Source organism: Phodopus roborovskii, unplaced genomic scaffold, assembly GCF_943737965.1.
Source record: "Phodopus roborovskii unplaced genomic scaffold, PHOROB, whole genome shotgun sequence".
Classification (NCBI taxonomy): domain Eukaryota; kingdom Metazoa; phylum Chordata; class Mammalia; order Rodentia; family Cricetidae; genus Phodopus; species Phodopus roborovskii.
In genome coordinates this window covers 5,021,649-5,047,367 of record NW_026126651.1, presented here as the reverse complement: position 1 = coordinate 5,047,367, position 25,719 = coordinate 5,021,649, and the positions used below count along the sequence as shown (strand labels likewise).

Below are 25,719 nucleotides of genomic sequence, written 5' to 3'. Positions count from 1 at the left end.
TGATGAACACTGCACAGTGAAGGCACCTGTGTCCAGGAGGTAGGATTATAGCTCTTTTGTCTGTGCTACATGACGTGAGCAGCCTCAGCCTCCCTTGCTGTCAGCAGCTCCATAGTCCATACCATTTCTTAGGCGCACTTCTCTGGAGCAGAAGGGCGTATGTAGTGTTAGGTCTGTGTGGTTCCTTCCCTGGATCTGCCATACGCTAGAGGTGTTATACAAAGTTTAATCACTTTACATCTTTGAACTTTGGTTTCTGAATCCACAAAGTAGTAGATATATTTTCTACCTAATGGTCATAATCGAGATCTTGGGACAATATATGACATACTCAACAATTGTTACTAATATTAATGGAAATCTTAGGAGACACTGTGCTTTCTGTTTTTACTCTAGGAAGCATTGTTTAATCTTCCGTTTTGTTTAGCCTCTATTTCTATTTTTGGAACATCAAATGAAATCTGGCATATCTTACATCTGATCTTTACATTCCACTTGCAAACACCAGAGGGTAAAGAGTTAATAGTGACATAGCCCTGAGTTTTGTTGCTACCCTAGTGACTGGTATAAAGAGCCACCTTCCTGGCCACTTTTTTGAGATAGACCTAGGGGCTTTGCACATCTGTCATCTGTCCTGAGCTGGATGGAGAAAGGCTGTGTAATTGACTTCTGTTCATCTTCCCTGGTAACCGATAATGGGATGAATTCTGTCCTCATATGACTTACAACTCTTGCTCAGACACCCACCAATTTTTTGTAGGATGGGAGAACCTTTAATTTCTTTCTCTCGCTATAAGTAATTCCTTTCTTTCCAGAGTCTTGTAAGCTAGCATATTACTTCTTAGCTGTTTTTTTCCTGGTTTCTGTTTGTGTGTATATGGTAATGTGTGAGTGTGGGTGCACGTGTGTGTGGTGTGCGTGCACAAAGGTGCACACACAAGGAAGCCAGAGGAAGTGTCTTGTTTTATCATTCTCCACCTTATTCTTTGAGGCAGGGTCACTCACAGAACCTGGGTCTAGGACTCCAGCCAGCATTCTCCAGCATCCCTCCCACAGTGCAGGGACTACAGATGCATGTGATCACAGCTGGCATTTTGCCTCAGTTCTGGGGGTTCATATTCAGTAGTAAGTGCTCTTACCACTGAGTTGTCTCCCCAGTCCCCTTCTGTCCTTCTTGAGGTTCACCTTTCCATAAGCACATAATAGGAGGGGGTGCCACAATTGGAACCCAGGAGAGCTGTCTTCTCTTAAGTGTGAGAAAATCCATACTGAAGAGAGTGTAGAGCACCCAGCCTTTGCTTTTGCAGCAACATCTCCCATGGGGCTCTATCTCTGAGGGAGGAAACAGTGATTTACTCTTAGCCTTTTCCTTGGTATTATTTTAGATTTAGAGGGGAGTTTCAGAAATGCACAGAGCATCCGTGTGTCTCCCACACTGAGCTTAACTCCAATAATAGCATCTTATGTAACCACGGAAATTGTAAAAACCAGGAAGCTAGCCGGATAGCATGACTATCCACCATACTAGGTGGTGGTTTATTTTAATTTCCCCCTTTCCACTGAGATCTTCCCTCCACCATCCCAGAATCTCACCCCCACCCCCAGGACCCCACGTTACATTTAGTCACCAGTTCTCAATGTTCAGGATGCGACAGTCTCAGACATGCCTGACTTTCAAGACTTGACACTTCTAAAGCATATGGCCAGTCACTTGGCAAAAACAAAACAAAACAAAACAAAACAAAACAAAACAAAAAAAACAAAAACTCATTTGGAGTTTTTGACATTCTCTTACGATTAGGCAATTCTCTTTTAGCAAGAATGTTGTAGAAGTGAAGTTGCCTCTTTCTTGTTGTTTGTGACAAAGGACTCCTGGTGTCTGGGTAGAGAGTCCTATCCTACAGTGACCATGCATCTCTTACTTGGGCAGGGTGGTTCTTTACCACCTTCCTTTACTGAGGAGTTTCTGCCTGTCCTCTGAATTAGAGGAAACAGGTTATTCTAAAGGTCTTTCTAGGCCACCACTCAGCAACAAAGGAGCGCTCCTGTGGCCTGTCTGTGGCAGAAGAGATGCAGGTGGGCAGGGACAGCTCAGCAGCATGGGGATGTCTGTGATTCACTGCTGTGCTGTTTTAGCCCCTCCCTTCTCCTCCTCCTCCGCAGCATACTCCTACCGCCTTCTCCTCTTCCTCCCGTCTCACCCGTCTCCCCTTTTAGCATCATTTAACTTCTTGGGGGTCAAGGAAGTCAGCAGGGCTTTCTTCAGTGTTGTAAGGTTAGATCTTATGTGAACAGACTTTCATAACACGAAACACTTGTCTGATCACTGCAGTTCTCCTGAGGGTGTAGATCTCATCGAAGATGCTCGGGACCAGAAGTGTTTTGGATTTGGGCTTCTGTTTTCATTTAAGTTTCACACATACTTTATAGAGAAGAACATTGTCAGTTAAGTATGTATTTCGCATCGAGCTTTCCACCCACAATCCTTGCCCTCTGCCTCCTCCTCCTGTTAACCCCCCTTTGCTCCTAGACACCGTTCTCCTAACATAATACATATATACATACATACATGGTTACATGGTGTTCCATATCTATGTACAATGTAGAGTCTAGACATGGAAATTTTGTGCTCAAGAAAATTTTGGATTTTGGAACACTTAGACTTTTACATTTTTTTTTTTTTTTGCACTGAGGGTACAAACTTATATTTCCAATATAGCCAAAGACATATTTTATATGACTGTGAACTTCCTGGGATAGAAACATACCTAACCATCTCTTTTGGAGGCTTAACTTTTGAAACCTCAGTGCTTGGAAGGCCCTGCCTAGCAAATTCTTCCCAGAGCAGAGAGGATGTTAGTCACATTTTCAAGGTCTGTAAATTCTGAGGTTATTTTGCTGTTCTCATATCAAAGAGCAGATAATTCCTTAGATACACAGCACCTTAGGTCCTCTATCTGTGCGTTTTTTACAACCAAAGTCATGAGAAGAAGCTACAGACAATGACTATAGATGAGTAGTATCTCCCCCAGCTGGACTTCACTGGTGATGTATATCATCCCAGCCCAGACCTAATGATTCAGGGTTCAGTATGCATCATAATGGATGTACAGTTGTTATACATATATGTGGGATACAGTGTGATTTTTTTTTGAATTATGTTTGGTGTGCTTCTGTGTATGTGTGTGGTGTGTGTGTGTAGTGTGTGTATTAGTGTGTGTGTATGTGTGTATGACTATGTATGCGGTGTGTGTGTATGTGGTATGTATGCATGATGTGTATGTGTATGTGTGTGGTGTGTATGTGTGTATGAGTGTGTGTGGTGTGTGTGTGTATGAGTGTGTGTATAAGTGTGTGTGGTGTGTATGTGTGTATGAGTGTGTGTGTATGAGTGTGTGTATAAGTGTGTGTGGTGTGTATGTGTGTGAGTGTGTCTGTGTGTGTATGTGATATGTGTGCATAACGTGTATGTATGTATGAGTGTGTGTGTGTGTGGTGTGAAGTGTATATGTGTTTCTTCTAGTGTGATGTATATGTATTATGAGTTTGTGTGTATGTATGGTGTGTGTGTATGAGTTTTGTGTACATGTGTGGTATGATATATGTGTGTGTGTGTGTGTGTGTGTGTGTGGTATGATATATATGTGGGGAGTGTGTGTTTGTTTTTTTGTGTGGTAGGATGTATGGTGTGATGTGTATGTGTGTGGTGTGGGGCATGTGTGGTGTGTGTGTGGTATGTGTGTGTGTGCGCACGTTGGAGGTTGAATCTGGGTGCCTTCCTCTATCCCTCTTCACATTAGTTTTTTGAGAAGGCATCTCTCATTGACCCTAGAGACTACTGACTGGTTAGACTGGAAGGCCAGTACGTTCCAGGGGTCTTCCTGAGTGTGCTCCCCAGCACTGGGTTACAGGTGCATATAACTGTTCCTGCCTGTTACTAGAGGGCTGCACATCCAAACTCAGGTCCTCACGGCTAAGTGGTGGCCACTTAACCAACTGAGCCATCTCTCTAGTCCCCAGTGTGATACTTTAATGCATACACGATATGCAAAGGTCAGGCATGTCTGTTTCCTTACTACTGCCTTGTATTTAGGACATGTACAATCTTTTTGACTGGCTATTTTAAAATGGCCTGTTAACTGATGTCTACCACAGTAACTTTGTTGTGCCATAGATTATTGAAACTTCTTTGGGCTTGCTTTTCCTAAGATGACTTGTGTGTATCCTTAAATACAGAGACACTTTAGAAACAGTGCTCTGTGCTCGAAGGACATTGTGTTGGTGGCAGGTAGCCTCTTCAGCCCTTGCAGGTGTGATGGTGGTCAAGGACATCATGGCAGCTTTCACAGGACAACTTCAAAGTGTACTGATGCTTTTGTAGGGTGTGAGTGCTCGGGGCATGCAGAGTTTTGTTGACTCTGAGAGGAAGCCCTGTAACTAGAGTACCTCACGTACCTTCCAATCTGCTGAAGATGAAGGGTGTAGGTGCCCTGTTATCCGAGGTGAGTGATTCTAAAATCAAGTTACCTAATGGCCAGTTTACCTAATAGCAGTGTCTTCCAATTCATGTGCAGCAAGAAAGTTAAATAGGTGAAGTCAAACTTGGTTTTAGAGGAAAGTATTTTAGGCAGAAGATGTATATTACTACTGGGCAATCATGTGGTGTCACCTGATCTAAGTACTGTCTCTTAGGACAGGTAGTGGTAACATTCTCCCTGGGATTGCCTGACTGGGTGTGTATCCGTATCTGTTCCTGAGAGGTTCGTCATACAGATCCTTCCTGGTTTGGTGACTATAATACTGACAAGCACCTTTGATTAGCTGGTCCCCACTTGCTAGGCTCCTGCCTTAGAACAGTTCTCAGTGACTTGCACACTCTGGAGACATTCTTCATGATGCTCATGCTTGGCCGGTGCTTGCCATCACCCTGGGCACTGTCATCCCAGGGCAATTTAAGCTAACCTCAGCTTTGCCATCAAGGCTTTTCTTGACAGTGCTTACCTGCTTCATGATGTGATTATTTCATTAGCATCTGTCCTCCCCCTGAGTGGCAAATTCAGTGAGCATGTGGGCTGTGTCTGTTTTCACTCATCAAGGCACCTTCAGAGACTAGAGTGGGATGCAGCATAGCAGATTGGAGACCTGGGAAATATTTTCGGATTGAATGAATACATTAGCGAACCTCTGGCTTTTATTAACAGTAATCAGTTACATATGGCATATCTCACAGGTAACCGCCATGCGTCAGAGAACGCTGACACTGAAGCTGAGAATCATTATTATAGAAGATAAAAAGTTTCTCATCAAGAAAGCAGTTCAATAAAATCAACATTTAAGTAATGATGATAATTGCTGACATTTATTGAGTTCTTACAGCTTATCAGTCATCACAAAGATTTGACAGTATAACATACCTCTCTCTGTTTACAATGAAGCTTATCTTTCTTCCTAACAAGCAGTGAGGGCACCACTAGCCCCTGTTTATCAAGGAGGCTGCTCTCAGCGGCGTGAAGCATTCAGCACCCTGGACAGAGGCAGTGGACCCAGGGCCCGATTAACCTATCAAGTTGCTTCCAGCTCCCAGCTCCCAGTGGCTGGTGGCTCATTCTGGGCAATTCTCTTGCCAGGAGTTCAGCCTACTTGATGATTCTCTTTGGAGGCTGGGTTTTCAGTTTGTAGGGTCCATGTTGACTCTGGTGATGATTCTTTCATCCAAGAGTATCCAGCATGTGCTCTAATGTCCCAATCTTGTGCCTTTGATCAAGACACTGACTTCCTCTTGGATTGCATTCTAGTTAAATCACGATAATGACCCTTATCCCCACAGGGTTAACACAAGAACTCACTGATGTGTGTAAAGACCCTATCAAGCTTGTACATTGTAAGATGGAATGATTGCTGTCAATTATTGTGCATTTTAGCATTGTATTGATGGGGCTTTTAAGAAATTACCTATGAGGTGAACTTTTATTTGCTATCACTGTGATTGTTGGCTTAGGGATACAACTCATTCATGTAGCACAGTCAGCTCTCCATGTACACGCGAAGTTCACTACTGTAACTGCAGAGACAAAATCTGCTACTCTAGTCATCCATCCATCCATCCATCCATCCATCCACCCATTCATCTGTTCATTCCTGAAGTCTACAATATGTCTTTTCAACATGCTAGTCTCACAGACAGGATAATGAGTGACAACAGGCAATGCCCATGCCTTCATGGAGCTCATAGTCCAGGGTCAACAAAATATTGAGACTTTGGAAGTGAAAACAAAGATAATGGGGAAAACTGGAATCAAACTGACAGCTAAATCAGAGCCTTTGTCCAGAGTGTTGAATGTTTCAAATTATTGGAAGCTGTGAGTGGCCATTTTGTGTAAGCAGCGTCTTCTGTCCCATGACTGCTTGTAAGGGAGATGAGTTTCTATGAGACTATAGTGAGGTATGTTATGTAGTCAAGTTCTTATGATAATTGACATACTGTGAGAACTCAATAAATATCATTGATTACTACCATTATTTAAATGTTTATTTTAGCCAAACTGCCATAAGAAGACCTAGGTGGGAGTGAGTGTCAACAATGTCTTTTTCAGATGGCGACAGGCAAGGTGAGGGGGATTAAAGGGTAAAAAGTTTGGGTAACAGCTGTACCACTCCTGGACTACACCCAAAGGACTCTTTATACTCTCTAATTAAAACAATGATCAAAGAAAAGAAAAAGCAAGAGGATAAGGACTTCTGGAGAGTGCAGGCAAGTCTACTGTGGTAGGCAGGAACCTGGCAATGCTTGGAGACTTGACAGAAGGGCAGCATGCAGGAAGCTAGCTGGAGCAGATTAAGTGGAGAAGACGTATAAATGCCAGGACACAAGAGTCCTTACCTAGCAATTCTAGACTTAAGCTCATCAGCAATGGGAAGTTAGTGATAGGATTTTAATTTTGAAATAGGAGTGTCTGGTAATTTAATTGGACTTTGTTGTTTTGAGAAAAGCTCTCATTGCGCAGGGCTGGTTAGTCTTGAACTTGATATATAGATTAAGCTGGCTCATAGTGATCTGCCTGCCCCACCTCTTGATTAGATTTTTACTTTCAAAAGATGACTGGTTTTAGAATGGGTTGGAAAGGGCCAAAGTGGATCTATGAAGATCTTAGAAGATGGTGTAGATTGGCCAGATAGAGATGATGATGACCCAACAAAGGACAGTGGAAACAGAGATGAGTGATGGGCATTGTGAGAATCCTAGAACAGAGGCAGACAATGGATTACAAAATAGTTAACATTGGATTTAGGGAAGGGAGGGGATTAGAGATGGTACTGGGGGTTTCAGCCTTCAATCTTGGAGAGATTCTCCCACCTAGGTGCCAAATCTAATGACAATGGGACTGTGCATTTGTTTACTAGCTGGAGGGACACAAGTTGTGTTACAGCATAGTCAGTTGGCTACTCAAGTATATAACTCAGAAAACAGTCCTGGATTGGAAATACAAATTTGTTATCTATCCACTAATCTAATGTAACAACAAACAAACAAACAAACAATAGCAACAAAAACTACTGGACAGGTTAGAGTCCAGACAGAGCCTTCAACTTCACATGTAAACTCTCAGAGGGGGAAGGGCCGGAGCTAGGAGACCATGGCAGAAAGTTTGCTGATATGTGAAGGTGATCTAAACTCATGAATGTAATGCTTGTTTTTCTCATGGCAGAAAATAGCTTGGGTTCCACAGGCAGGAGCAGTCAGTCACAGGCCAGAGGACATTCCTGTGGATGCAGTCCTGGTTTGCAAGTGTGGCTTTTCACAACTTGTTTGCTGACGTCTTTGATACTCTTCATAGCTGTTCTTTCTCTCTGGTCTGTGTATTCCAGACACGTTTATCCCTCTGCTTTTACAAAAAGCATCTTCCTCATCTCCTCCTGTCCATTTGTTTTTACCCCCAAAGCTTTTCTGCTTCTTCACTTAAGAGTGGATTTCCTCTCTCTCTTATTATGGGTCACACTGTATGGTCTGGTTTTCTGTAAATTCTTATTTCAACTTGACATACGGCGTTGCGTCCCTTGAAGAAGCATGTCTCTGTGCTACCTGCTGCACATCTTCATACCTTGTGTTGTTCTTCCTACGTGTTTTTTTTTTTTTTTAATCACACTTCACAAGTGATTTCCTATTTTGCTTTCGGACCATGTGAGCTCTTCTTAGCTGTGGGTCATTCTTGAGCCGTAATCTGGGTTTGTGCTATAAAAACTAGGCAATTCTAACTTTGGGTGGGAGAATATGTATTCCACTGAAGTAAGAAGAATAAAGAACAAGCCTTATCGGCGAGGACTATCTCGTTATATTAAGTGAAAAGAGCGGGAAAGAGTGAGTGCAATGTGTGCTGGCATTTGTGTTAAAGAGGTGGGCTGCGTAATATATTCATGCTTGCTTTCTCAGATTGAGAACCTTGGAAAGCAAGGACAGTCTCTTTAGCAAATGATGCAGGAAAATTGGCCGTTTGTATGCAAAAACCGGACCTTGACACAGACTTCCCACTTTATATGAAAATTAACTCAAAGGACCATACCACGTAAGGTAAAAGGTAAAACTGAAACACAGGAAATCTGTATGGCCCTGGTTTTAGCGATACGATTTTGGATGGGATATTGAGAACATGAGCAATGAGAAAGTGTTAGATTTTGGTTAAAATGAAAACCTCTGCTCTGTTAAAGACACTGTGACCAGAGAGTGAAAAATCAAATCTGACTAGAGAAGGAAGTAGCCAAGCCTGAAGGTGGAATCAGAAGTTAAGCTCCACTTAGTGTTCAACTGCTTTCCTAGGCCAACATCCCCACATTTTCTGCATTCCTCAAAAAAAAAAAAAAAAAAAATTCACATGGCCAGGTCTGTCACACAATGGCTCATTCCCTGGCACCAACTTCTGTCTTAGTTATTTTTCCATGTAAACACCATTACCATGAGCCCCCTTGGCCAGGAACTTGATTAGATGGAACCCATTCCTGGTACTGGAAACTTCATTTGGTGATGAGAGATGTTCTGTCTCTCTGTCTCCCCCGGCATTTGGCGATTCCATTACCTATCCATCATAGGTATATAGTATAGGAAGTGGCTACTATGTTAGATTTCCATGCGGACCCTGCTGACCCCTGAATTCCCTCCCCCATCCTCTTTTCCCTCTCTGTTTGATCCCCCCATTTCAGGCCCACCCGCTTACCGTGTCCGTCCTTAACTATCTATCTATTCCATTTCCCCTTCCTAGCAAGATCCATCCCTCCCGCCTAGTCCCGTACTTTCTATCTAACCTCTGTGGTTCCATGGGTTGTAGATTGCTTATCAGTGACTTAAACAGCTAACATCCACATATAAGGGATGTATACCATATTTGTTTTTCTGGGTCAGAGTTACCTTACCCGGGATGATTTTTTTCTAGTAACATCCATTTGCCTGTGAATTGCATTTTTTAAAACCGTGAAAATAAAGATTTAAATAAACAATCAGAGAGTATTGTTTGAGAACAATAATATTCCTCCTGTTTAAAATCTTATTACCCAGCTGGGGAATCTGCCTAAGACTGAAACAGGCCCCCTGAATGTGGGTGGCAGTTGGGGGGCCTGGTCAGTCTTTGGGGCCTCTGGCAGTGGAACCAGTATTTATCCCTAGTGCACGAATGGGCTTTGGGAGATCATTTCCTATGGAGGGCTACTCTCTCAGCCTAGATACTCAGGAGAGGGCCTAGGTCTTGCTCCAAATGATGTGACAGACTTTGATGATCTCCCATGGGAAGACTCACCATCTCCGAGGAGTGGATGGGGTGGGGTGGAGGGAATAGGAGGATGGGAGGGAGAAGGAACTGGGATTGGTAGTTAAAATGTAAAATAAGGTTGTTTTTAATTTAAATAAAATTAATTAAAAAAGAAAATATGTTCTCAGCAAAAAGATCTTATTGCCGTTATCATGTGTGCGTATAAGATGTATGTGTGTTTGCATGTGTATGTATGATGTGTGTGTGTATGTATGATGTTTGTATGTATGTATGATGTGTATGTATGTATGATGTGTATGTATATGAGATGTATGTATATGATACATGTGTATATGTATTATGTGTGTGTGATATGTTTGTATGTATGGAGTGTGTGTGTGTGTGTGTGTGTGTGTGCATGTGTGCAGGCACATGTGTGCCACAGTGCAGGGGTAGATTGGTTCTCACCTCCACCATAGATCCTGAGATTGAATCCAGATAGTTAGGGTTGCTCAGCAAGGGCTTTGCTCTGTGAAGCCATCTCCGCAGCTCTCCTTCTCATCAAGTCTTCAGTAAATGATGTAGAGGGTGTGTGTGTGTGTGTGTGTGTGAGAGAGAGAGAGAGAGAGAGAGAGAGAGAGAGAGAGAGAGAGAGAGAGTCTTACTACAGCTTCAGCTATGCCAGCAACTACTACAGTTTTTGTAGTTACGTCTTAAATTATCACCATTCTGATTGTGAGTCCAGGAAGTTTACGCTCAATGCAAATACAATAGTGAGATTTTAAATTTCTGCCCTGCCTGGTCCCACAGCTGCCTTGCCCCAAATAAGCACACAGAGACTTATTAAGTATAAAATGTTTGTCTGATGGCTCAGGCTTCTTACTGGCTAGCTCTGTTTTAATTATTAACCAATTTCTATTAATCTATGTATTGCCACAAGGCTATGGCTTACCCATAATCTGTCATGTTACTCCTTGGGCAGCATGGCTTTTCTTCGAGGCTTCTCTCTGCCTTCCTCTCCCATGCCTTCTTCTGGTCTGGTAGCCACACCTATGTTGGTGCTTGGCTACTGGGCAATCAGTGTTTTATTCATCAGCCAATAAGAGAAACATACATACAGAACAATGTCCCCCATCATTTGGTCACTTAATAAACATTCCCAATTTGGTTTCCTTTGCAAATTTTCACCATTAAGAAGAAAATCATGTCCCCTCCGATTACCTCTGTAGATGATCTCATTGATTGTTTTCATTTTAAATTTCTTTATGTAAGAGTTTACTCTGTGTTGCCTTCCTAACAGTCAGTCGTCTCTGGCTCTCTACTTTGGGGGAGCAGCAGACACAAGTCAGTCTTCACTTTCTCAAGAATGGCCTGGTTAATTCCCCATGGATTCTGAAGTCTCTGATAGAGCCTTTTTGAATTGATGTAAAGAGCACGGAGTGTTTTGTTTTTAGTAACAGATGCAATGTCACTGTTAATCTCCCACTAGCTGTTTGCTAAGAGCATTGGGTACAAAACTAATATGTGACTTTACAAAACAAACAAAATTATCAGGTCATAGCTAAACAAGAAGGGAAAGGCAAGTGTGAGTGTGTGTGTGTGTGTGGGGGGGTAATTCCCGATTCTGCCTCTTGAAGCTGCTTGTGTCCATGGAGGCAGAGAGAGATAAGGAATTGTAAGCAGTGTCAGACACCTTGTAAGGTGGTTTCCAGACGGATGTCATTTTGTCCTAAGCAGACTGTGAAGTGGATGTGTAGTCTTCTACGGAATGAAGACACAGGCAGAAGGAAGCATGTGGATCCCGGGAGGGTGGGGCTTACTGCCTTGTGTCTGCCTTGTGTTTTTGGTGTTGGGTCTTATTCTCGGCACATTGCTGTACTTAGAGGAAGTGGAAACATTAGACGTTTGTCTGTGTACCTGTAGCCTTTCCTTTAGCTCAGACAAACACCTCACAGACCAGGAAGGCACTGGGAACACAACTCGGCTTTGAAGAGACCACCAGTGTGGTCACTCACTCTAGCACATGTGAAGCTTGAATCCATGATGTGAAAACTTGGAAGAGTGACAGTTAAGAAGAAAGGTAGCCAAGAATGCCTTATGTACGTGTTTCGTAACGGCTGGCAAGCATGTATTCAAAAACAACACCAAGGTATATTGACACTAAGTTAAATGTTAGAGCTGAGTAACACTTTCAAAGCTTTTCAGTAATTTATTTTCTATTTTATATGACAACCTACCACTGATTTCAGTTATGGTGTACAGAATGATGGTCTGTTTTATGAATATAGTGCAGGATACTTAGAAGAGCTCGCTGACCGGAACTGTGTTCATTGCCTCAAAAACCTCATGTGTTTGTTTTTGGGTAAGGACTGTTGAAACTTTCTTTGAAAAATGTTTGATATGCATACTATTTTATCATTAACAGATCATCCTGAGGTGCAAGAAAACTAAAGAATAATCTTGTTCCTCCAGGCTGAGATTTAGAACCTTTTGTTTATCTCCCCATTTCAGTCAACCCCCAGTTCTACAAACACTGTTCTACTCACTCTTTCTGTTATGTGTGAAAAGCAGAATCTTTCTTTGTTATCTGTCTTATTTTACCAGTGTTATATTCTCCATTTCTTTCTACAATGTTGAGTATGGTAAACTCTTCCTTTTGCTAAGGTGGTCACTGTTTGCTAGTGACATGCCCTTTTATTGAGAAGAGCATAAAGACCCCGCCAAAAATGTTACAACAGATGGATTTAAGATCTGACCCACAAAAGATCTGTGGTTTATCTGGGCACTGAAAGCGGACTAGCCGTTTTACTTTTATAAGTTGGACGAAAGTGCATGGCTATAAATCTGCAGGACTACTTACAAGCACAGAATTGTCACTCTGAGACCTGATTATCTGGCTAGAGACCCCAGGCATTTAGAAAAGACTTAAATTATAGTTTCAATTTTTAAAGGTCAAAAATATGTATACTTGCAGTCATAGCGTTCCAATTTCTGTAAATGTCTGAAAAATGGTTCCCAAACTTTCATGCTTACAGGTTCTTTGGGTCAAGAATAGTTGAGTGTAGCCCAGAGGAGAATGCTTATCTGTACTTCATGATATTTGTGGCTTGAACTGGGGAGATTAGGCGGTGGGGGAAGCCAACCGGAGGAGTTTCCATGCTGGTTTACGCCAGCTATTGGCTGATGTCCCAGTTTTTGTGTCAATAAGAGCATCTGCCTGCTGTCTCCTAGATGTGGGCTTGGGTTTCCTCCCAGCATGGTGCCCTCAGGAACCCCAGGCTTCTTAGAAGGTGACTGGGGGCTTCCAGCACAAACATTCCCATATACAGAATTGAAAGTGGACTCATGCATTTGTGACCCAGCCTTGGAGGCCACCACACTTTACAAGGTCAATGAGATCCTGTGGGACCCCTTCTCTTTCCGAGAGAGGGATGTCCGGGTCACTTCATAGATGGACATGCTAAGGGGAGGGTATTGTAGATGCCCTTGGGGAATGTAACGTCCCTGTCACCATGCAGACCAGAGGGGACCGTAGCTCCTGCCTTTTCTGTCAGAGTAGTCCCAGCTCTACGGATTGGCTCCTCCACAGTTTTAAGCCTTTCTCTTCAGACTCATGCTCTTGTGTTTCTCTTTACTCTGAAAACGTCTACGCATGTTTATCACGTCTATGCCTCAGCCCAGCACTAGTTTCTGTGAGGAATGGTATTTCCCATCCACACAGTTATCTGTAGACTCACTTTGTGTAACGGTGCCCCTGAGGCCTCCAACAAACCCCCTGTACCTAGCATGGACAAGGCGCATGGTAGCGACTGGACTTAGCCTTTTTTGAGGGTTTACAACAGAATTATGGGGACAGTTCTGAGAAATAATTTTCTTTTTATCCCCTTTGGGCTCCTTTTAGGATTTAGGAGTGGTCCACTCAGGCGCTCTGTGTACACACAAGGTGGCCTGTTTTCCCAAACTCAAAGCAGATTAGTGGCTGTGGGCCCTCAGTATCCTGCTTGCCCTGAGGATCTTGCTAGAGGTAGACATGGCTGGGGTACAGACTTGTTTTTAATGTTGTCTATCCTTATCTTCTGCTCTGATCCCAAAATGCAGTTGCTTGTCCAGCCACTGAGAGGCCACGGTCGGAATGTGGGCAGGCACAGAGCACATTGCCAAAGCTCTTTTAGGTAGATTTCTATCTAGGCAGTGTATGTATCTCACATAGAGGAGATCACCAGAGAAGACGCTTCCTTATCTTTCCCGAAGAAGAAAATGGACACAGGCCATTCAGAGCGAGTCTCTCCAGTTCTCACTCTTTTTCGACGCTCACTCAGCACTTGCCTCTTTAAGATTCTGAAGCTATCCTCCTCTGTGGTCTCTCATATCGAACTAGTTGCTTTTTGATTTGATAGAGGGCCACACAGTGCATGCAGACCAGGCTAGCCTTGAACTCACAGAGACCCTCTTGCCCCTACCTCCCAAATGCCAGAGTTAAAGGTGTGCAGCACTTAACCAGCTTCAATCACTTTTGTTGTTGCTGCTGTGACAAATGCCTGTCAGAGACACCTTCAGGAAGGAAGGAAGGAAGGAAGGAGGGAGGGAGGGAGGGAGGGAGAGAGGGAGGGAGGGAGGGAGGGAAGGAAGGCTCACAGGCAGAGGGTACAGCCGCTCATGTCAGAGAAGGTGTGACAGCAACAGTGTCTCTGGGCATTTGAGGTGGCTGGTCATGGGGAAGCAGATATATGAGTGATGGCACTCAGCTGGCCTCTCCCTTTCCTTTATATCCAACCTGAGGTGACATCACCTACATTCAGGGTGGGTTACCATGCTCCCTTGGTTATGCCTCTCTCCATCCCCCCCCCAGACACTCCCAGAAGTGCATTTTCTGCTCTGAATACAGTCAGAATGACTATGAAGAGACACCGCCACAAATGACTGATTAAAAGAAAAATCTCAAAACAGGGCACACTGGTATCAAGTTTGGAAAAAGTGACAAACATTTCAATAACAATGTCTTCTGTGACCTTGACCAGCCTGTACTATTTGGAATTATTCTTCTTGAATTTTATTTTCAAACACAGCATGAAATTCATACGGTCCCATGAAATTGAGCTTCTATTCATGGTTAACTGGTTGTGGCTAATACTGCAGGGTGGGTCTCAGGGAGTTATTCAGATGAAGCATAACATTTAAGTAAAACTTCATTTTAAAAATTCAACTATGGAAATACAGAGTGGGAAAGATTTGTCTTCATAGACTTTGGGGTAAAAGGACTCGGGGTTTTATTCAATGAGAAATTCAGGGCAAATCAGGGTGCAGTCACAGCCACACATGGTCAAGAGCAAGGCAGGGATAATGTCACTACTCGGTGCATTTGGAGACATTTGCACATTCTTGTTTCTGCATTGGTGATGCATCAAATGGATTCATTTGACCACGCCTGCAACATCAGGACCAGCATGCTAAAAAGAAGAATAAAGAAGACTCATTTTTCTAGAAAGGGCAATAGTCCAGGTGAGAGGCAGGGATATGCAGGAGAATACTTGGCCTGAAAAAGGAAAAAAAAAAACTTTAGTAGAGAATATTATCATTGTTTGCAAATATTTACAAGGTGAATAGGCTGTTCTGGGAGTGGTGTTCCTTGGAACGACAACCTTGAGTGAGGTCCAAGGCTAGGGAAGTGCTGCCCACAGCCTTTTACTTTATCACTGCGGAGCTGGCGTCCTTTCCATGCCCTCAGGTTTGGACTGCTCATAAGATGTTTGTTCACAGTTGCTTCCTCCACCCATCCTTACCTACAGTAGCAGATGGCTACTAGATACCACCCACCATGTAATTCCAGACTTCTGCCACGCTTGTGGTGAGCAGCAGGCCAGGAAGTATGCTGGGTACACTCTCCTGCATAGCCTCTTACACTTTTAGGTGCTCCAAAATCATCCAGGGTCTTGCTGCAGTGCAGAGTCTGACTCGGTGGGTTTGGGGGCGGGGAAGGCAGCAGTCTGATGCTGCTGGGCAGTGGGCCATGTGTGTCAGTCCACCTTGTGACCAAATGACAGAAAAAAGGGGGAAGGGTTTATTTGGGCTCAGGATTTCAGAACTGTCCATCTGTGTCAGCTGACCCCTTTGCTGTGGCCCATAGTTAGGCAGCGGAAGCAAGTGACAGAGGGAACTGACTGCTTATAGTGACTGGGAAAGGGTGAGAATGAGAAAAAGGTGTGTGTGTGGGGGGGATGGAGAGACATAGAGTCCTCTGAGAGAAAGCAATGCAGAGAGGGACAGATAGACACATAGAGGCAGGGATGCCGAGAAAAAAACCTATAAAGGAATACAGATACACACACAGACAGAGAGAGAGAGATAGGGATACACACACACACACACACACACACACACAGAGAGAGAGAGAGAGATAGGGATACACACACACACACACACACACAGAGAGAGAGAGAGAGAGAGAGAGAGAGAGAGAGAGAGAGAGAGAGGATACACTTCCTTCAACTAGGTCCCACCCCAATAGCACCACCACTTTATAAATTCGTCAAGAGGTTTGGTCAGAGCCCTGTGTGGGCTCCAAGGGCAGGGTACCAAGCCTCCACCCAGGAGCCCTCCTGGAGCACTACAATCCAAGCTCAGCCCTCTACTATAGACCGTGATGCTCCCTTCCCGTGCCGCAGCCTTCAGATTGGTGGCTGCTTCCTGCAGGTTGCTGTCGGGACTGTGCCCCCTGTGCCCATGAGTGGAGAGTCACTGTCATCCCTGGGGAGGTGTCAGCAGCTGCCTAATGTAACTCTTCAAGCACACGCCATCTTGAGCTGGCCTCAAGTAGTTTGAGATGCACTGCCTCTGAGTGTATGTGTGGTGCTGTTAGAAAAGTCACCCCAAGGGACAGGTGCCCAATGTGAAACACTAAAGCGAGCTCTTTCCTCAGAGCCACATATTTGTGACTACTACAAGGTAATCACTTACCCCAGTGCTTTGTAAAGAGATCTTCAAATAACCTATTTATAATATATTAAGCACATGCTCAGTGAGGCTGTAACCCCAGGAACAGTGGTTGAATCTGGTTAAATGCATCTGGTTAAACCCCCATCTTAATGAGCTCATCATCCATCTTGGTGAGCATTTGCAATTGTCATCCACTGAAGGCCTTTCAAGGTCAGGTTCTTCTCCCAGGAGTCTCCTACTTGTCAAAATAATTGAGAGGTTTCTCCTAATGTGGGGATCTTGGTGAGGTCTCAGGAAATCATGATACTTTTCTATGTTGGAGCTGTGTCCTCCTGGGACCAGGCATGTTCTGCGTCTGTTCATGTGAGAACTCAATGCAAAGTAGTAATAAAAAATGCACTTAGTGGGTTCGAGCCATGAGGTGTTTGCTTGCATGATGGCAGCTTCCCTTGACTTCTCCTGGGCCACTTTCTATTTATGTGGGAAGGGACACATTTGATTGCATTTTATTTTTACTAGTCTCAGAGCATCTTGATAGAGGGATCTATATTTCAGATCCTTTTTGTCTCTTCCCTATGTGCCCACCAAAGACACATTGAGTTAATGAGTTGATGGATGACCAAGTACCTTCAGTGTCTTGACTTGAGCTCTTCAGTTTGACTCATCTAGAATATGTTTGATGCTTTGAAGGAATTTAAGGATTTCTTTAAGATAATTATTAAGTAATTTCTTCTTTTTTGAAAATACATCTTATACTAATTATTCTTATTTAACCTGAACCTGGGCGTTGGGACTAGCTGCTATGGTAGGGATGATCTCTTAGGGCTGGTGATAAACTGATTGCTAGATGATCTTCCCTCTCTGCTTCCCTTTGGAAAATCCTTGTGAGTGATGAGCAAGAAATGCTCGTTACCTCTCTGACATTGTTTGGATCATGTCCAAAGAGGCTGATTTTCATGTTGGCTCTATATAGTCTTCACCAGTGATGAATTTTGTGTTTTAGAGTCAACACAGTCAAGCTTGGGGCTGCTCAGCTCAGTGGATTATAGGAAACATGTAGCTCGTTCCAATTACAAGAATGATCCTGGCCTCCTGTCTAGGTGAATGTCTCTAGAGTGGCAGGCAGTGCTGGAGGTGAATGCTACCTGCGCTTAAGGGCATTTTCTGGTGCCTAGGAGATGCCAATAACTGGAGGCACAGGAGGACATATTTATAACCATTGAAAATAAGCTTTCCTCCTCCTCTTCCCTTCCCTTCCCCTCCCCTCCTCTTCCCTTCCCTTCCCCTGCTCCTCCCCTCCCCTCCCCTCCCCCTCTTTCCTTCCCTTCCCATTCTTCTTTTCTGATATAGTTGCATGTAGCCCAGGCTAGCCTCAAACTCACTATGCATTATCAAGAATGACCACAAGCTTCTCTGATTTTCCAGTGTCTACCTTCTTAGCACTATGATTACAAGCATGTGTGTGTGTGTGTGTGTGTGTGTGTGTGTGTGTGTGTGTGCGCGCGCACGCGCGTGCGCCACACCTGATTTATGCAGTGCCAGGGGACGAATTCAGGGCTTCACGGGTGCCTGGCGAACACTCTGTCAACTGGGCCACGCCATCAGTCAGAATCTCAGTTTTTCAATCTTTAAAAGGGGATAGTAGTGCATGCACTTTAGGGTACGATGGGAGGCAAATAGGAGCGCGCGTGCAACATGCTAGTGCACAGCTGGCAGTCAGGTCAGGCACTTGTCAATGGCAGTGATGACAAGCGGAAGTTATAGGACACAAAGTCCTCAGCAGCCGCTGGAAGCCCTGGCATGTAAGGCCTCAGTGGCGGCACAAAGAATTTCACATGGATCTGAGAAAACATGAGGAAAATCTTAGGAAAGAAAACTCAAGCTAGGCGCTTCACACTGTGATAATCATAAATACCGACTCATGTGTGAGTGGCTGTAAGCCCTCTCTGTCCCACCATGTGGGGATCATCTATCTAGTGAAAGAACAGAAAAAAACTGAACTTGTCTTATCACTCTTGCATGGATTTCAATCCCAGAGGCCCAACCCAATGTTTTTTTTTCTCATTAATTCTCAAAAATGTTCAAGTGGTGGGTGTAAAAACAACATCAATGAAACCTTTTCACACCAATGGCGCTTTCCAGTCAATAGGAAGAGGCTTCTGAGCTGTAGTTTCAAGCCTTCAGGAAGCACAACTCCAAGCGCCACTAATTAGCTAACGGGTTTTCACCTTACTGTGGATCAATTGATCTCCATGCCAGAAGCTCAAGATGTTTCAGAAGGGCTCTCAGACAACAGATGGATGGAGTGGGCTCCATACTGTACGCTTGATTTCAAGGCATGGCCTTGTGTGTGCTGTGTTTAGATAATTTTAGATTCCAAGAACCCCGGCAAAGAGGATGTAGGACTGATGACTGCCACCGTGCCCAGAACTAAAAAGCCTTTGTTCTTTACGTGCAGCTATTTTGAACTGGAGAGCAGCGGCCCAAGGGAAGAAATACGCTACCATTACATCCATCGCGGGAAGCCCAGGACCGAGGCCCTCCCCTACCGCATGGCCGACGGACAGTGGCACAAGGTCGCACTGTCCGTGAGTGCCTCTCACCTCTTGCTCCACGTCGACTGCAATAGGTACGTTTGACTTTGCTCTTCAGTGACTCTACCCTTCAAATCTCCTTCTTCTGGGGAAGGGGGCAAAAATGTGTCCCCCCTCCCCTTTACCAAAACCAGGGGACCTTAATTGTCATTTAACCTACTGAATGGGCCATTAGGCATGCTGAAATGACCAACTGTAATACCATAAGAAAACAGTTCATTAAGATGAAACTGTATCCTGTGATTAGGAATAAATGTAAAAGAGGTTGATCACAGATTGGGGACTATTAACTGCCCCTCAGTGAGCTCTCTCGGCACTGGCTGGCGTTCCATGGAGCTGTGACCACAGTTAACTGTGATATATTGTTGGGTTCATTCCACTTGGAGGTGAATAAGCCAGTCTGTGTTAGGATGGATCCGGGAAGCTTTGTAGCTGAATCTGTTTTATTTCATCAAGCGCAGCTTTGCTTTAGTTAAGCAGACACTTCTTAGAGAGGTTTTTAAAAGTCTTTTAAGGTTGAGACCTCCCACACTCTGCAGGGGGACTGGTGGTTTGCTGGCTTCTCAATGGGTGGCAGTGTCACCCGGGTGGGTGGAGCTTCAGAAGAGGTTGTTGGCTGTGGTGAGGAAGCAGTACTGTCCCATGTCTGTCTCTGCAGGCAGGCTCACTGATAGCTGGGAAGGAGAGGGGACTATTGGTCTCAACTGTATCATTTGTGGATGGACAGCTGGATAATGGTGGTCAACGCTTTGATCTTTTCGCCTGCTGAAAATTCTTTGGATAGTGAGTGACCCAAGGCTAATGATAGATTTTTTTTCTTCTTTTAAAATGCTAAGCAGTGCCCATGCACTGTTAGCTTCAGCAATGATGCTGTCAAAGTTAAAATGGCTGTCCAGCCACAAGGCATGTACCCTGGGTATAGGATAAGCATGGCGGGAGAGCCTCTTGTCTGAAGCCCACTGAGACAGGGATGCCCCTCTGCAGCAGACTGTCAATCTGAGAAGAAGATACGGCAGTGTGCTCAGCAGTTCCGTGGCACAGTCTCCTCTAAAGGAGCGCAGGGCAGGAGAGAGTGTCAGGATCCAGGCAAGGTCTGCCATATTGAATACAACTCGATCTGCCTGGATATGATCTATTTAGGATGCTCCCCAGACGTAGGATGCTTCCAGCGGATATAACGCGGGAAGAGACACTGGTTCTTTTACCCCGCAGACCTGGGCTGTACAGCCTGAAGGAAGCCGCCCCTCAGCTGCCCTCTTCATGTCTACATTAAAGAGCTCACTGTAGAGCTCTTGGTAGAACAAAGGTACTTCCTGTCTCCATGATCTACTGACCACATGGGATTGCAGAGGGGGAGGCTGCGAGCTTCCTGACTCCATTAGCCAGTTTTGGAATTTCCAACTGAGACGCCCCAAGATTCTTGCCCTGTTCTTGCACTGCATTTGTATGCATTGTTACCCCCGACACTTTACTCTTCTTTGACATTTGCTAGTTTTGGAGAAGATAGCAGAGTGCGTCTCTTAAGTTCGTGTCACACACTCAAAATTCTCCGGTTCCAGTCCAGGAGTCTCTTTCTCCTCCTCAGCCACTTGCCAATTGCGTGAGTTCAAACAGCTTAATCTCTTTGCCTGTCAGTTCCGTCTTCTTTTAAACGGCATTATTCATATCCACACAGTGTACTGCTAAGTGTGCATCGCATAAGTGATCGTTTAGTCAGTGAGAAAGGGGCGGCTTCCTTGGATGCAACCTTCGCGTGAGCTCATTTTGGTAATGCCCCCGGAGTGATGAAGTCGTGTCATCATTCACTTGTCAGTGTATACTGTCCCGAAGCCCTATAGATCCGCATGTGCGCATGAACAGACGTGGAGAACATTCTGAGCCGTAGACCTTTGGTCCCCAGTCCACGGCTGTCTTTGCTGCTGTCACTTATACCGCACACCTATGCTACCTTTGGCCTTGCTTGCATACCATTCCCTTGGCCTGTCCATCAGAGGAGTGACAGAGAAGCGTGCTGTGGCTTTGGGATTGGCCTCATTTTGGCTCCCTTCTTTTCCCTGATATTTTTCACACTTTGGCTTGTTGCTAAAGACCTTAGGGGATGATCCGGTTTTCTCTTGCTGGAATAAACATGATGCCAAAAACAGCTTAAGGTGGGAAGTGGTCATTTCCACATCGAGGGAAGCTGGGGCAGGGTGGGGTTCACGTTAGGAATCTGGAGGCAGGAGCTGTGCAGAGACTATGGAGAGACTGCTACTTACTGGCTTGCTCTAGGACCCAGACTCATGCAGACCGTGTGCACTTAGGGATGGCAGTCCACAGTGGGCTGGCCTCTCCCACATCAACTGGCCTACAAGCCAGTCTATTGGATGCTTTCTCTAACGAGGTCTCCCTCTTCCCTGATGACACCAGCTTGTGTCAAGCTGACAGCAAATCAATCAGTCAGCACAGGAGAGAAACGTATGAAGCTACTGATAATTAGTGAGTGAAGGGCCCCAAACACAAGCATACCTTTTAAACAAGTTGCTGGGTAACAGACCAGGAAGGGAAAGGCACATTTTTATTCTCGTAGAGGAAAAATCTAGAAACACTGGTTTCAGAACAGTGCATAATGTTATCTGGGAAACTTACTAAAAATAGAGCCAAGCAGGGCCATAGCCGAGTTACTGAGGGGACCAAAGATGTTTGTGTTTTTAGATGACACCTAATGCTTGTACACATTTAAGGGGACCGCATGATAATTCAACACAGAATACAATGTATTATGACGAAATCTTGGCAACTAGCTTTTATCTCCTCACACTTTTATCATTTCTGTGTGTCTGAGAGCCTTTGGATTCTTCTAGCTATTTGGAGATGTAAACTGTTGCTGATGAAAGTTAGCCCACTGAGCTGTAGGATTTTGGAGCCAATTCCTCCTATCATTTTATGACCTAGCCCTTGATTCCTACCCTCTAGGGATCACTGTTCTATTCTCTTATTTAACGAGCGGGAATGGGAGCTATTTGTTTTAATGTGGCTGGATTATTTCACTTGACATCATAGTCCCTTCTTCAAGCCACATTGTCACAAATGGTGGGCTTTAATTCCTATTGATGATGGGTATCTCATGGCATATATTTTATAAAGATCTCCCTATTGGTTTTGCATAGGAAGTTTAGCCTTGGTGCATGGACTGGCATCCCAGAGCCACTGGTGATGAAGAAGATGGATGCCTACGAGAAACCAGGGCTTGGGAAATCAACACTGGAAGTGCAGCCCTGGGGAGGAGGAGAGGATGAGGGACAAAGTAGTATATAGCGCAAAAAAAAAAAAAAAAAAAAAAAAAAAAAAACCAAACCAAAAAAAAAAAAAAACAAAAAACAAAAAAACAACAAAAAAAAACCATGTCTATTCTGTTTACAAGTTGCTCCTCAGCAAGCACAAGCTGGCCCTGGAGTGACAGTGGCTCTGCCACCTGTACCAATGTACTGGTCTCCCCCTCATTGGCCAGGTCATCTTTGTAGAGAGGGAGTGTCACAGAGACTTACTACCCTTGCATTCCACACTGAGATCATCTCTATTTTTTTGATCTTTCTTATCCTGGCTCATAGCTTTTCCTCCAACCCATCACTCATTGGAGTACTGTTTGCTAGGTGGAGATGTTGGAGTGAAAATTGATTGATTCTTGACTGCACTTGGCCATTTGCTGTAAGATTTCACCTTTAGGATGAGGAACCCTAAGATTACATAATGTATCAGCAGTGTGACTGTCGATGAGTATCTGTACTACATGTGGACCCAGGTCTGACTATGAGTATCTGCAGTGACTGCTCAGGTCTGACTGTGTATTTGCAATGACTGTTCAGGTCTGACTGTGTCTGCAGTGATTGCTCAGGTCTGACTGTGTGTTTGCAATGACTGCTCAGGTCTGACTGTGTGTGCAGTGACTGCTCAGGTCTGACTGTGTCTGCAGTGACTGCTCAGGTCTGACTGTGTCTGCAGTGATTACTCAGGTCTGACTGTATTTGCAGTGATTGCTCAAGTCTGACTGTGTCTGCAGTGACTGCTCAGGTCTGACTGTGTGTGTGTGTGTGTGTGTGTGTGTGTGTGTGCAGTGACTGCTCAGGTCTGACTGTGTCTGCAGTGACTGCTCAGGTCTGACTGTGTGTCTGCAGTGACTGTTAGGCCATACAGAGGTGGTAACTACCACTAGAGTTACAACATAAGAAAAAGCAAGGATGGCTCAGGAGCAGAGGTTTTTCTCCTTTCTAGTATTTTCTTTTTCAATGTTCCTATGTGGAATTTAAAGAACCTGTATCAGGGAATAGACTTGTGTTATTGAAGATCTACTTATGGCTTGGTAATGTGCTAAGCTAAATAGTCCTTAAGATAATGTTTAGTGACTGCTTTATTAAGCTCATAGACTAAAACTTAAAAGAAAAAAAAAAACCCAGCAAAGGTAGTTTCAGTCACATAATCATAAAAACAAACCAAACCTTAGTCATGCCGTATCTCCAAGTCACCGTCACAGTGTGCAGACATTTCATGCTGCTTAAGATGAAGCCACAGTAGCAGGGAGTCTTCCAAGGGCAGAGATCTGTGGGCGCTGTGGAGAGCGCCTGGATCAACAAGCTTACAGAAGGGTGGGTATCTTGGTCATCTTCACTCAAGGGGTTAGTGCCTGTCCGTTTCAATGAGAAATGTCTCCTACAGTGTGCGAACACTGGTAGCTGAGGAGTTTGGAGGCACCGTCTTGCAGTGGTGGGGGCGGAGTTGAGACCTTGTAGCTGCCTCTGCTTCCATGCCTTCTCTGCTATCACGGATTCCTAACCATCCAGAACTGTGAGCCCAAATAAATACTTCATAGGGCAGGTTTTGGTAATTTCCCCACAGCAACAGAAAATAACCAATTCAGTATCTGTTTAATGAGCTACAAAAAATTAAGCGTAAACATCAGTACTAGGTCAATGAAACGAAGAGACGGTACTCAAAAGAAATACAAATGGCTGAAAGTGTTTTTTAAATGTCCAACATTTTTAGCCCTCAGAAAAATGCAGATTAAAACTGCACTGATAATTCAATCTCATGTCTGTCAGAATGGTCATTGATAATAATAATAATAATAATAATAATAATAATAATAATAATAATATAAATGCTGCTGAGGTTGTGGAGATAGAGAAATCCTTACCCATTGTGGGTAGGAGTTATTACTGGTCTAACCACTATGAAAATCAATATGGTAATTTCTCATGAAACTCAAATTAGAACTGCCATATGACCCAGCTGTACGACTCATAGACATAACCAATGAACAACATCCTACCACAGGAATACTTAACATCTCCATGTTTACTGATGCTCTATTCACAATAGCAAGGGAACAGAATCGGCCGAGATGTCTATCAATTGATGGACACATAATTAAAATGTGTCACATATATAGGGCGAGATTATATTTAGCTAGAAAGAAAACTGAAAGTTTGAAATTGTCAGGGAAAAGGAGTAGAACTGGAAACTATCTTAAGTGAAATAATCCAGTCTCCTAAGACCCAAACCAACAGGTTCTGGAGGTGAGGACACTGGGAGGGGGCTCCTGAGAAAGGCTTTAAGGACCACGGGTGATGTGAGTGTGGAAGAGGAGGGTAAGGACTGGGGTGGGGCAGGAAGATGGGGTCGGGAAGGGTCAGTTTCAACCAGGCTTGTGTGAAATGACATGAAGAACCCTGTCACCTTGTCTGCCCACTAAATAGTAAGATGATGTTTTTTTTTTCCTCTAAAAGACGAAACAATTTCCCAGGCAATTACATTATTCTGAAGCATTTTAGCCCGGGGGAGAATTCCACCCTCCCACTTTTGAAGGTTAGATTTGAGAAATGGAGCTAATTGCACAAATTGTCACAAGGAAAGCAGCTGCTATTTTAGTCAGTAGACAACACTCTCTGCTGAGTGCCGAAGCTGGCACTTTTTTCTCAGCACGTTGGCTGTTCTGCTAGGCCTGCTTAGCGGCTCTGGGGGTGGTGGGGTTGGGGGGCATGGCTGGAGCTCTCCAGTGAGAAACCCGAGGACCAGTTTGTTGGCTGGCTAGACTGGTTATCTCTATTGTCTTAGTTTTAAATTTTTTTCATGCTGCCTTTTATGTTAATGACTTCCAGTAATTTTAGAGGCAGTTAATGGTTGCTAGGTGGAGGAGGGGCTCATGAAGCTACACCCCCTTCATGGAAGGGTGGTTACTGGATGCTGGGTTAGGGAAGAGGTTTTCTCTAGTAGTGTAGCCACTGGTAAGTGCTCATGTTGCTGTAAATACCCCCCTTCCCTATGCTCATGTCAGCAACCCTAATTCAGCTCATCGGGCCGCCAAAAGAAATCATAGGACACGGAAAAAGAAAGGTTTTGGGGGAGGAGGCGTGTCATCAGGAATGAGACAGGACAGTGGCGGGTCCTAGATACGTTATGTACACGTATGAATGTCATCGTGA

At 44.3% G+C, this 25,719-nt stretch overlaps 1 protein-coding gene across 1 annotated transcript in view; it reads left to right on the top strand.

Moving 5' to 3' along the window:
* Window positions 1–25,719, top strand: part of Nell1 (neural EGFL like 1) — a 651,975-nt gene that overhangs the window by 22,713 nt on the left and 603,543 nt on the right. The window contains exon 3 of the mRNA XM_051174243.1: window positions 19,126–19,296. Within this exon, the coding sequence (XP_051030200.1) occupies window positions 19,126–19,296 (171 nt within the window). The remainder of the gene's footprint in view (window positions 1–19,125; window positions 19,297–25,719) is intronic.